The 13690-nt window shown below is 37.7% G+C and overlaps 1 protein-coding gene across 1 annotated transcript in view; it reads right to left on the minus strand.

Moving 5' to 3' along the window:
* Window positions 1-3491: 3491 nt before the first annotated feature.
* Window positions 3492-13690, minus strand: part of ELP2 (elongator acetyltransferase complex subunit 2) — a 34616-nt gene continuing 24417 nt past the window's right edge. Inside the window, exons 15-22 of the mRNA XM_030446051.1 lie at window positions 13174-13269; window positions 12989-13046; window positions 9451-9523; window positions 8836-9022; window positions 7172-7293; window positions 6540-6682; window positions 5916-6029; window positions 3492-4908 (exon numbers count right to left, since the gene is read on the minus strand). Coding sequence (XP_030301911.1) covers window positions 4752-4908; window positions 5916-6029; window positions 6540-6682; window positions 7172-7293; window positions 8836-9022; window positions 9451-9523; window positions 12989-13046; window positions 13174-13269 — 950 coding nt within the window. The 3' untranslated portion in view covers window positions 3492-4751. The remainder of the gene's footprint in view (window positions 4909-5915; window positions 6030-6539; window positions 6683-7171; window positions 7294-8835; window positions 9023-9450; window positions 9524-12988; window positions 13047-13173; window positions 13270-13690) is intronic.

Below are 13690 nucleotides of genomic sequence, written 5' to 3' on the forward strand. Positions count from 1 at the left end.
TCCTCGGTAATTAGAGGCATCTGGTTGCTTTGTTCCACTACATTTCCCCCCCCCCCCTTTTTTTTTTTATTTTGTGTTTGTGTGAAGAACTACTATAATAAACTCAAATACAACAAAAGTGCCAATCCCTCTCACTTTTTTTTTTTTTTTTTTTAATTAGGGGGGGACTCAACCAACAAATAAGAAAAGTCATGTAATGTCCGAGCAGGCAGATTTGTCAAGATTATTTAATTTGAACTGCTGGATGCTGCATCGTTGTTCCTTAAGGGTCTGTTTGCAGCAGGGCGTGTCCACTTACTAGGTACCCAGAGAGGTCCGGAGTCTGTGGAGACACAGCTATAACCTCTCCCGGTAAACAGCAGTGGTTTGGGCCCTACCCACTGACCTGTCAGTGGGTCCTTGTAATTAATCTGGATGTCTGGCATGCAGTTGATCTTCTGGGACGAGTAGTGTAGCAGCACAGGGGGTTGTGAATCACGGCTTGGGCTAAGAAAATTTAATGTAAAAAGCACCTTGCCAAGCCGCATCTGCGGGTCCATGTCTTTGCTGTCTTTCTGTTTTTGCAAATACGTCTTCAGGGTGTGATTAGCTCTTTCCACTATCGCCTGGCCTGTAGACAAGTGGGGGATTCCTGTGATGTGTTTCACCCCCCAAGTAGCAAAAAATTGCTTGACTTTTCCACCTGTATAGGCGGGTGCGTTGTCGGTTTTTACTACTTGGGGGACCCCCATGACAGCAAAGCAGTTGGTTAGATGACAGACCACATGTAAAGCTTTCTCCCCCGTTTGAGCTGTCGCCCAGAGCATGCCCAAAAAGGTATCTACCGTTACATGGACATATTTCAGACGTCCAAATTCTGGGACGTGGGTGACATCCATTTGCCAGATGTCTCCCGCTTGCAGTCCGCGTAGATTGACTCCCACTCCCAGGGCAGGGCCAAATTGTGCGCATTGAGGGCATGCTCTAACAATCCCTTTTGCATCTTCCCATGGAATGGAAAACATGCGCTCCAATGCCCTGGCATTCTGATGGAATAGGGAGTGGCTGTTTTGAGCCTTCACGAACTGACTTACCAGACTCTGTAGTCCTAGGCTGACCAGGGAGCCAGCCTTTGCATTTCCTTCATCCAGTCCCAGAGAGGTTTTATGACTTCTGATGTGTAATGTGATTCTCACCTTTTATTGGCCCCCTGGTCCTGTGCATGCTCAATAGGGGGCCTGCCCTGTCCACAGGTGGACTTGATACCAGCTCACACCCACTCCTCGGTAATCAGAGGCATCTGGTTGCTTTGTTCCACTACAAGGAACATCTCCCTTATGAGGAAAGGCTGAGGGAGCTGGGGCTCTTCAGCTTGGAGGAGAATGAGGGGTGACCTCAGTAATGTTTATAAATACTTAAGGGGTGAGTGCCAGGAGAACAGAGCAAAGCTTTCTCAGGGGTGACTAGCAACAGGACAAGGGGCAATGGTTATGAACTGGAGCATAGGAGGTTCCATATAAATATTAGGAAGAATTTTTTCACTGTGAGGGTGACCGGGCACTGAACAGGCTGCTCAGGGAGGTTGTGGAGTCTCCATCCCTGGAGACATTCAGAGCCCACCTGGATGTGTTCCTGTGTGACCTCCTGCAGGTGACCCTGCTCTGGCGGGGGGGGGGGTAGATTCAATGATCTTCTGAGGACCCTTCCAACCATTTCAATGGTTCTATGATATACCCTGCCCTCATCCAACCTGATACACAGAAATTAAGACAGAAATTCCACAATATGCAATACTACTAAGTTAGAAATCCACATGGAGAATTAGGCTGCTAGAGATAGGTGCATTTCCACATCTACCATTTGCCTCTGGGCTTTCCTTACTGGCATAGTGTCCTTGCACCATAGCACTGGCAGGACAGGGTAGTGCAAAGATGGGATCATCAGGATTCCAGACAGCAAGATGTTACCCCTGAGCACTGGAGATGAGTTGGCCTCACATGGTCATGGGGAAACAAACAGTATCAGAGGCTGATTCATGAAAGTCAGAACTCCCTAAGGCTGGAGGTGGCAGGGTTTACTTGATAGTCTTGGAAGATAAATTGGGAAGAAAAAATTAAGACTACACCTACCTCAACTTTATTTTTATTGTAGGATACTGAACTCTGTTCTATAAAGGGGGTGATAAAAGCAACTTGCAAAGGATAGAGGCTAACTCCAGCTCCAAAATACAACTGGGAGTGATTAAGAATTTTCATTTAAGGGAGGCCATGAAAAATAACTGCATTTGAAAAAAAATAAAATTGGGGGACTACAGTCAGATCAGTCCAACATAACTGAAGGCATGATTTTGTACTGTTTTTCAATGAAATGAACAGTAGCTGAGCATATGCACTACTATTAATGAATTAAGTAGTCCCTCTGAATAATGATATACAAAAGAAAAGCACACGGAAAAAAATAAAATAGCCATTCAGTGAACAAACCCAACACTAGATTCTTTAAAAAAAATCTAATTAAGACAGTTTTAGTTCTGGGGGGAAAAATAAACAATAAACAAACAAAACAAAAACAAATGAAAAATAAAATATAGCAAGGAGGCACTTGATTCCAGCAGTATCAGACAAGTAAAAAAAGAACAGTAGAATTAATATAGTAAATGTCTGGCAAATGCTTTCCTTTCTCGATGTAGAAAAAAACCAAAAAAGAAACATTTTCAAGAGATCCTCATAATAATCTGAAAGGTTACTATTTTGCTGTTTAAAGAACTCTTGTTCTTCATTTGGCAGCTAGTGCTAGCCCTGAGATTATAACTGTAATGACACTGATTTTTCCTTGGTATCACACTTATGTTGATGCAAATAATTTCCTGATATTAGTTTAGACAACAAAAGCAGTATCTTACTTGTTACTGGTTTGAAAAGACTTGAGGGGATTTACTGATAAAGGCATTTGGAAAAAATATGCCCGATAAATGCATAGCAAAGTGATATATAAGTGAAGATAACATCATACATAAATATTAGTGGTGCTGAAGTGTCTCTTGACAACCTCTGACTTAATTGAAAATAATGTGTCTATTACAAATATTTAGACTTGTGAGATCACTACACTAATTTGTTATAAAGTTGGAACAATTAGGTATATTCTTCAATGTGATTGAGTCACCAAAATCCCAGGGGTAATGGAATGGATTATTAAGTCATGTAATAGCTGATGCTTGTATAATGACAGCATTTCACAAAATACAACAGAGGGACAAAAGAATGTTTCATTTTTGCCTAAAGGCAAGAGAGGCTGCATGACAAGACATCCTGGTATGAAAGTATTTTCCAGGACCATCATGACATTGTAAGTAAAATATCAAATTACAATGGCAATACAGAATAAAGTTACACTTTTGGCAACTTTTTGAAGCCTCATGAGTGATAAGTTATTTTTTGCTTTTGCTGGTAAACATTATCTGGTTGTTTAAAAATTCCTGGACAAGTAAAATATACTGCTGAAATGCTTAAAGCTTTTGTAATGCTTTAATAAATGTAAATTTATTTTATTAATTACATTTTATATTACATTATATTTTAAAAATTAATAAATGTAAGGAAAGCACAACCAAAACATAGCAAAACATCTTTATTAAGAAGTCAGGGTTTCATTTCCCTACCATCTTTAAAGAACAATTTTTTTTATAATTGCTGAAAACCAGAATAATACAAAAGAAAAAGTTAAAATATAAAAAACTTCCAAAAAATTAGTTATTCTGAAAAGAATTCATCTGACTGAGAATGAACTTTATTCTTTATCTAAAGATGTGAGACTGTAAAAAGTTGAGCACAATTCCAGTTATTTCTGCACTACCAGTTTGGGTAGCAAAACAAGACAATCAGACAAATAAGAATGAACCTGTTCAGCTTCTCAGCAGAGCAGGTAAGGAGCACTCAAAAGCCAGGAAGAGTCCAAAGGCAGTATAAGGAATGGCTGACACCCTTCAGCTCCTTCCTGCTGCTATCTGTAAGCTTTTCCAACACAAACTGTTTGAGGGAGAGCCCTCCAACAGAGAAAGAGGTTGCTCTTCTGTAGCACTCTGCTCAGAGAGGTCTCAGAGGCACGCAGAGGAGAAACCAGAAAATTCAGGTGGTCTGTGAGTTAGGCTTCAAGCCCCCCATGACCAAGGAGCACGAGCCCATCACTCTGCACAGCAAAAGAAAGAGGAATATAGCCAGGAAAAACAAACAAGCAGGCCCTCCCAAGCACGGAGATGCCAACAACCTCTTCTAGATGAAGGGGGTCTAACCCATGGATCAGGGCTGCAAGATACATTCAGAAGGCAATCAGAGAAAGCTGCCTATACAGCTCTGATCTCTGTTTAACTGCATGTGCTTAAACACAGTGTCAGCACTGGCAGGTCAACTTACAGGTGAGTTTAAACAGAATAAGGACTTCCAAACAATTCAGGACTCCACTCGCAATCCCAAGCACAGAAGAACCCAAGGCCTGGCAGCTTCCCACCTACCCTTGAAGATGCAGTGAACAAGGCTGTTTCACTATCCTCTTGTGACCCACTCCACCTCCCATCCCTTAGTTCCATGATATACACCAACCAATACATATAAAATACTTTATATTCCTGGAACTGCAGAATTACAAAAATGTTTGACATTTTAAGGTACCACAAAAGTTGCTTTAATAAATTACATGTCAGACACTTTGTATTCCACAGCAGAACACAGAAAATTCGACAATCAAAATGTCTAAAAGCAAGCCTGCTGCCTCTGCTAAAGAGCAAATCTGTTGACATTGAATATCTTAACACAGTGATCAGCTCCACAACTTGCAAGCTGCAGCCACTCACTACTGTCCTGATCATTCTGTCCAGCTCTGCCCGCATGACATCTCCAACACAAGCGTTTCACAGCAAGAGCATGACTTTGGCTGCAACAAAAAGAAATCCATATGTAACTGCAAAATGTCAAACACTGTTGGGCATGTGAGAGTAAACATCAACATTTATATAATTAGTACTCTTACCAACTGAGGAAAAACTGACTTGACACAACCAGCAGGTATCGTTCTTAGAATAAGTAGAGCCATTTAATACTAATTACACTTTGTCCTCTCACTCATCAATAATTTAAACAGCTATTGATTTCAAGTTTTACCACATTATGCTGTAGATCTAGCATCTCAGTTACTCTCAGATGTGACAGTTTCCTGGCTTTTAGCCTGCAGTTTCCTGTTATCTGGTGTCACTTTCCAATGCAATTCAAGCACACACATGTTAAAAGTCACCATCAACATTCCTCTCCAGTACTACTAATGCCAATATGTGAAAAAGCAGGGCAGTGCTCCAAGCAAAATATTCAAATCTCTGTACAGAGAGCTTCTCTGTCACTGCAGCAGCACCACAAACAGCTTGTCATTCCTTTGGTTTTGCCTTGAAAACTTGCTGTCACTCACTCCAAGATGTTTTCCTGATAATTAAAAACAGTAATTGTTTTCCCCCGTCTTCAGTGTTTTCTATCAGTTTATTTCATGGGTAAAGGTAATAAAGTTTGGGGGGGTTTTAAAGGGGTTCTTTGTTTTGGCCTCTTTTTTTCTTTTTTTTTCTTTTCTTTTTTAAGAGGGGCCCATAAGTTGGTATTTCTCCAAATATTTGCATAGCATAAAGTATTTTGGGGTTTAAAACTTGCCCCCTTGGTTTCCATTAGCATTTTGGGGAGGGGTGTTTAATAAATCTAAAAAGTAGATTTTCTAAATATTCTTATTTGTTTATTGATATCTTTAGACTTCCAGGGATCAGCTTTTTCCTAAAGGTGTAACAATTTTTTCTATACAAATAAACCAGTTTTGTCTCTTTTTACATGATAAGAACATAACTTCTGCACTAGTAGTCTCAAGAATAGTATCTCCTTGCTCCTAACTTACTTCCAAAGACATACCTGTTATCTATCTCAACAACCATGGTCCAGTCAGCGAGTGCTGGCACTTCCCCACTCTGCTTCCATGTGTACAAGATAATCTTCCCATTTTCTAAGCCTACTGCAACAATATACCTATCAAGAGAACAAATGCAATAGTTCTGAAAGAGATTACAATAAGCAGCTCAGCTAAACTGGCTCTAAAGTCAGTTAGAAAGAACTACCCAACACTGTTGCACTGTGTCCTTCAAATCAGTATTTACTTCTTCAGGAACAAATACATGTAATTTAAAGTTTCTTCATTAAAAGAATGAGCAGAAACCTGCAAAAGGTATTTTTATGGGAAAAAAAAAGAAGCTTATAACAGCATTAGACCAGCCAATAATGTGGGAAGAATGAACATGTTGCAGATGCCTTAATTCCCTTCTCCTCTGTTTTTTTTGTTTGTTTTTTCCTTGTTACAGTTGAAGACATCAGTATACACCTGAGAAGAAAGCTAGGAAATAAAGGAGTGTTATTCAGTTGAAAGAATGATAAAAGTATTTGACAGGCAGATTTTAATTTAGCCACAGAAACATGACTAAAGGGGGAAAAACACTTATTTCAAATTATTCAGCAAATGATATTAGAGAAAAACAGGAATACCTTCCATCAGGTGTAAGTACACGGCTGATACTAACAGCAGTAACAGAATCTCCAGCATCCAGTACTGCTGAACAAGGCTTGATTGAATCCAACATATTCCCTTCAGTAGTCAGAGATAAATTGCACTGGCCCCAGATAATGACCTGTAAAAAAAGAAAATAATGTAAAAATTTTCACTTTAACCTTTTTGTAAAAGCACTTACAAAAACATACAGAATAACTCAGGGCACAGAACAAGGTGGATGACCACTCAAGTAGTAAAAAATTTCTGTCTATAAAGATTCAACATTCTAGACAGTCTGTCTGATTTTATTAAAGACATTGACAAGAAAAACAGACACTGTTATGAAAGCTAAAGAAATACTGAGAGATCCCTAAGAGTAATGTGACATATGTTTGTCTCCCTGCATGAAAAAGAAGGGAGGAAGCCCAACTGGCAGACCACAGCTTCCTACATACATATCCAAGCCCTTTATTTAGCACATGAAAGTCTCAATGATTTCTGTGGTAAAAAAACATAATAAGCTTTTAGTTTATTTACATAATATGGGCTCATTAGGACATGGCATTTGCTAGTCTAAAACACATTTAAAACAATTCTGGGCTTAAAAAATTCCTTTTATATTAATTACCTTTTTGTCCCGACTGCTAGTAATAAAATACTTGCTATCCGGTGTCCAATCACAAGACCAAATAATCCGACTGTGAACAGCTGTAGTTTTGTCTGTGTATGCACAGCAACTGAAAACTGGTGCTGGAACAAAACATATAAAGGAAAACCCTTGCTTCAACTACTTTACATTTTTAAAGTAATTGTTACTCTTACTTATACCATTTAAGAGCTGCAGAAATACTCGGACATTATTCCACACATCCTTAAAGTGACTGGGAATACTTATCACCACAACACTAACCACCACAATGATAATCAGCACTTGTTCAAGACCGTATCAGTCAGCCCTTAAAGCACTAATTTAAGTCAAAGTAGAAGACCACTTCTTTCTATGAAAAATTTTAAACAGGCACAGCGACTTCAAAAGTTTTAATGTGATGCAACATTTACCATGTGTACACATATCCCCAATAATATAATTATACTTCCTAATTACCAGTAAAGCCCCATGATTTTATTGGAAAGATTAATCTGTTCCCAAAGAGACAGGCTGTCATTTTAATACGCATACAATCAGGCAATAACTCTGATCAGGAGATCAATAAATTAGAGTACTTTTTTAAAAGCAGAAAAAGCTGTCATTTTGGAGCATCCACTTCAAATAACCACTTCTTGGGATGCCAATACCAGCAGTTTTGCTCACAGTGATAATGATGTTCTTTCTAGACAGAAAAGTTTTTGATTAACAGATGAAAAGATTATTTCCTCTACTGTCTATGAGAATTCATACTTCTCATCCCTGAACATTGTGTAACTACTGTGGATAATATGCCAGGCTTTAGAATAGAAGTCTGAATAGAACAGAAATCCCAAGCCAGCATACAATCAGACACTCTCTGAAAAGCCAAAACTCACTGCCAAGTCTCTAGGAAAATGTTATAGAACCCAGCAGTGTTTATGTGCTATTAAGCCAAGAGTGCAATGACAATTGTTTTTAGCACAAGCATCTGTTCTAAGAATCCATTAAAGTGTTGAACAGCAATCTCCTCATGATTTTGCAAGGCTCAAGCTCTTACTGAGAAAGTCAACTGAATCTTTACTATCAGCTCTTTTTCCAGGCAGTCCTAGTCAAATTAATCAATTGTGCAAGATTATGAGCAAGCCACACCAAAGACTGAGACTCCTGACAGTATTAATCTCTAAGTGGCATGTCCTGCCAAAAGGGACAAGGCAGCTCTATGCAGGACACGGGAGTAGCAATGAACCTGCCAGTCTTGCCTGCACATAACACAAAGATGAAGGTTTTTCTTGAAAAAATGCCACTTTGAAGTTCAGGCATTACACTCGAGCATGTATACTTGATTTCAGTAAAACTGAAACACAGCCACAAACAGAAGGCAGGAAGGCAAATAGCAGACTTCATAATATCCATCCATCAATTAAGCAGCATTTAAAGCCTGATTACATCCTTTTCTGCATTTTAATTTCCATTCTAGCTTTCCTAAACACAATTAACTGCACTTCTTAAAGACACAGAAGTCTACAATACTATTCATTCTTAAAAGTTGTACAGAAAGTGTCCATGAAAATATTTTACTGATTCTCTTTCAAATATTTTGAAGCCAATAATACTGAACAAACAGGAAAGTCTTTAAATATGTAAATCCAGCTCACCTATCTTACCTAACTCTGATGAGTCTTGCTTCCTCCAAAGTGACCAATTTCTGTCTCTAGAAACCGCTAATAAAAATTTGTCATTAGGAGAAAATACCAGCTGAGTAACAGTCAAATTGTGAAATGTCAGACTCTGCAGCTTTTTCCAAGAAGTAGTGCTCCACAGAATAATTGCTGCATGTTCTTTTTTGGAAGCCTGTATTGATAGAAAAAGTATCATCCAGAATTAATGAAAGCCAATATAAGACTCACATGCTTCAAAATAGAAAGATGTTAGGGGCCTTGTTTCAAGGCTTGCAATCAAGTTAGAACCAGCTTTCCCACTGACAGTTTTGAGAGCTTTTCACTCCTTCCTGCTAAAACAACATATCAGTAAGAAAATGCTTTATATCTACTTGTTAGAATTCATCTTACTAATATCTTCAGATGAATTCTACATAATTTACAAATAATAGCTTATATGCATTCACTCTCACCTTTGCAAGGCAACTGTCATTGATACAAAGTCCTTCACATTTAACTGAAAGCACATGAATGACCCCAAACTGAATTCTGACTCCTGCTCTGCCAGCCCTAGAAAGCTGGTGGCACTTCTCACTAGATGGTGCTAGAATCTTTTCTTACCTTACATGCTGAAGCAATCACAGTGTTTGAATTATTGCAAGCAACACAAAAAATTTCATATCCATGTCCATATCTGAAATAAATGTGAAAAGATATTTACACATCCCAGTAATTTTTGCAGTATGTAGCAAGATTCTTATATTATTTTAAATCTCTTTGGAAAAATGAAAGGCACCTGACAGGAGCTTCACCACTGTTTTGCTATTACATCCAAAATAATTTCCTAATAGTGTTCAGCTTCAATGTAATAAACATCCATGTAAACCCTTTCACATTTACAAACTAACTACAGAACAATCTCTCCTACAGCACCAGCACTGCAGAAGCTAGACTCACGATTAACAAAGCAGACTAAAGCAGCACATAGTGTACTCTTATTTTCTCAAAAAGCAATTTTAACATTATCAGTAAAAATCAGAAGTTGCATATTTAAAGAGCACCTAAGAATTACAACCCATATACTCAACCAAAGGATGCCCATTTTGTGAAATACTAAAAGATTTCTGAAATAAAGGACACAAATCTAGTCAAAACAAGAAAACACCACTGTCAAAACAAACAAACAAAAAACACAAAAGAAAAAAGCCAAAACAACTAAACAAAACTCCACAAACCTCCAAAGCTTCCAGCTTCCTCAAGAAATTATTTTAACCCCTTTTTGCACAGTTCTGGCTGTGCTTGCTTCCAGTTCTTGCTTCCAGTTTTCCTGGAATTCAGGCTTGCATATCTGACTTTTAATAAGCAGAAATATCCTAAGCACATACAGGCTACAAGAAAGCTGTGGAAGAACTTTATAAAGGAACACAGCAATAGGGCAAGGGGTAATGGTTTCAGACTGGAAGAGGGCAGATTTAGGATAGTTATTAGGCAGAAATTCTTTAGTGTGAGGGTGCTGAGATGCTGAAAGATGCTAACCAGTGGAAGTTGTGCCTCATACTGAAAGTGCTGAAGGCCAGGATGGTTGGGGCTTTGGCTAACCTGGTCTAGTGGAAGGTGTCCCTGCTCACACAGTGAAGTTGGAACTAGATGACCTTCACAGTCCCTTCCAACTCAAACCATTCTGTGGTTTTATGATTATTCTAAATAGCAGTTGTGGGGTGGTTTCCTTTAATTCCTAGCTCTGAAGAGGCAGGCAGGTCTCTTAAACACCTTTCACCAGCAGTGTTGCAAAGAAGTTCTTATACAGGATTGATGTTCATGGGATTTCACTCGCAGCCAAAACAGCCACATGTTTAAATCACAAATCCATCTGCTTAACTGAGGTCAGAAGACTCACTGCTAGGCATATCCCACAGACTCCCACATTTCTGAAGACTGGGGATACAATGGATTTTAATGAAGTGTCAATGTGCGTGGACCTTTCAAGTGAACAGAACTGGTGGCTGTGCTTAACTGGAATGTTGATTTGCAAATCTGATTATACCTCATAATAATGAAAGCATTACTGCTTGTCTTTCCCTTGCTCTGCCAGCAGCAAGGGTTTTATCACAAGGCTTACTTTTAAAGCACAGTTCTAGAGAGTATTTTGTAGTGAAAACCACTGAAAGTGAAGTTCGTAAAACTAAAAAGTATTCATTTAATGAAAAGTATAAAATTGTTCTGGCTAAATGGAAGAGTTATATTTAATCTCTCTTTTTAAATGAAAATAAAACCTAAAATACCTTCTTTTGCTATGTGACCTGAACAGGACTATCACAGGTCAGACCAACAGCTTACATAACCCATTGCTGTCTCCAACCAGGAGAATAGTTAGTGGCAATCAGAGATGCAGTTTATAAGAGTGCATGAGTCTTGCAAATACAGAAGCCCTAGCACAACCCCCATACACTCAATCCAATCCCTTTATTACATAGCTCAACACCAAAAAAAAAAGTTTACAATGGAGAAGAGCAAGTGCATGAATGAAAATATATATATGTATATGTATATATATGCACATATATAATTCCCATTTATATATACACATATAAAACATATACATATATATAAATATATATACACACATATATAAAATAAATACATTTTCATACATAAGCAATTTTTCTTGGCAATGTGCGATTTTTTTATGCACAGGTAAACTAACTGGACCTTTACAGTGTCCAGACAAATGACTGTAGTATTTTCCTAGCATAAAAAAAAGATGTGTTAAGAATTCAAAGTGCATCACATGAAGCATACATACATATAAACATGTATTTATGTCAACACTTAGGCTTTAATCTCAGCCTGCTGCATACAAACTCCCTACAGTAATTCTGCAAGACGATAAAGATTAGCATACTGTCACAGGATTTATCATATTTTTATTTCAAAGTAACTAGATTATGTTAAAAATTCAGTAAGTTTTTCATACTTCTCAAGCAAACAGTTTTCAAAACCTAACAGTAATCCTTCAAATTACGGCGTCAAGTTAAAGCTGAGAAGACACAAATGTCAATGGCAAACGATCTATTTTTAGCAAGTCAGTTCCTCACACTATTTTCTGCTGCTATGGCAACTTGAAATCTACATTATGCAATTCCATATTATTTCTTTCAAGATTATCCTGAGGAAAAAAAAATGAAATTCTATGAATGCTTTACATCTTGTTGCCCTCACATAAAAAAAACCCCTTGCCATTAGCAGTTGCCCTAAAAACAGGAAAAATTGTTCAGCTAAGTCACCTGAGGGCTATCATAAAATACAGTTATTTTAATGAATGCCAGATATAAAAGCAGATAAGCAGTTCTCCTGTAGCAGAATATCAAAGATTAATGTCTCACTAGACTTTAAGAAATGTCAAAGGCAAATGAAGAAAAATTTCAGCTTTGCCTCCTTTTCACTACTTAAAGATCCCTCATCACACTACTTATGTGAGTGGGTGCATTAGCAGCCACAGCAAATGCAGAAGCATTTAATGTAACAGTTGAAAATTATAAAATGTGCAGATGTTGTCAAACTCCCACCAGCTTCCCTCTCAGAAGCACTTTTGAGTATAAACACAGTAAAAGAACTTAAAAGCATACAAAGAAGATTTACTGCCCAATTGAAAGTGAAGATGAACTCTCAAAAAACCTCCCACTTGGTCAAATAAAAGCAACCTGCAAACTGTTTTTCCAAGTTTTTTTATTTCCCTTTCCCTCAACTGAAGTCACAAAACTGTTATTATATAAAGGCAGCTGTAATCATCTGCAAAGGCTCAACATCCTTCTTGCTGCCACCCAAGATCACTCTTTCAGGAGTTTCAGGTAAATAAATCTGTAAAAGCTTGACATGATCCATTTCTTTGTGCTATACTTTCAAGATTTATACTAAAACTCTGAATAAGGCAGTGGAGCCTAATGTTAGGGGGATCCTTAGAGAACAAAGAAGGTGACAACCTTCATTTGCAAATTGCTGTAATTTGTTTCCTAATTTTTATACGTGTACAATTTATTTTACAAACAATACACTGCACACAAATTAAAACAGTCAGTAAAATAGGAAAAGTTACAAGGCCAGACTGCATTAACATGTAGCATTAGATTTCCGGAAATTTTTCAAATTAAAGAAAACTTACAACTTCTGAATTTCAGGCCACAAAGTATTCTGCAGCAAGTGATCCTCTGGGGGAGGTTCTGAAAGGCATTTTTGCAACATAGTCAGATATGGTACTCAATAATCCAAAATCATCTAAATAATATTTCAAGTTTATATCTAGTGACCCTAATTCTATACTTCATATAATAGAAATTAATCAAATACCTGTAAGGATCAAGGGTTGAAAATAAATCTCAGGATACTGGTTTGAAATGGTATTAAATGTTTCTTCATCCTCAGCTGGCTGAAGGGTCGTATCTCCTATTCAAAGTAGGGACCTTCATTAGCCATACTCGACAGAAGGGACAATATGAGCACTTACTATGCAAGTACAAAACATTTACTGTTTTTACAATATAAGAAATTGAAATTAAGTTTGTCTGCTTTCAGAGTTAGAATAATATTTTTAGAATCTCGTTATTTTAATGCACATGAAAATGAAGAGAAGGAAACAAAAAGCAACACTGACTTTTGGACTAATTCCATCCTGAGACTGACCTCACTCCCTCAGCACACTTTGAAAGATTCTTAGAGACTTTATCTGAAAGAAGCAGTCACCAGGACTATGCTTCCTCTACATTAAACCTTTCCTTCTGTAACTGAAAATGTTTAAGGCAAAAATCTCAGACACAAGTGATGAATTCCTAAATGTAATACAGACCCCTAAATAAAAAGCCACACT

This window comes from Calypte anna, chromosome 2 (genome assembly GCF_003957555.1).
Source record: "Calypte anna isolate BGI_N300 chromosome 2, bCalAnn1_v1.p, whole genome shotgun sequence".
In the NCBI taxonomy this organism is placed as follows: Eukaryota; Metazoa; Chordata; class Aves; order Apodiformes; family Trochilidae; genus Calypte; species Calypte anna.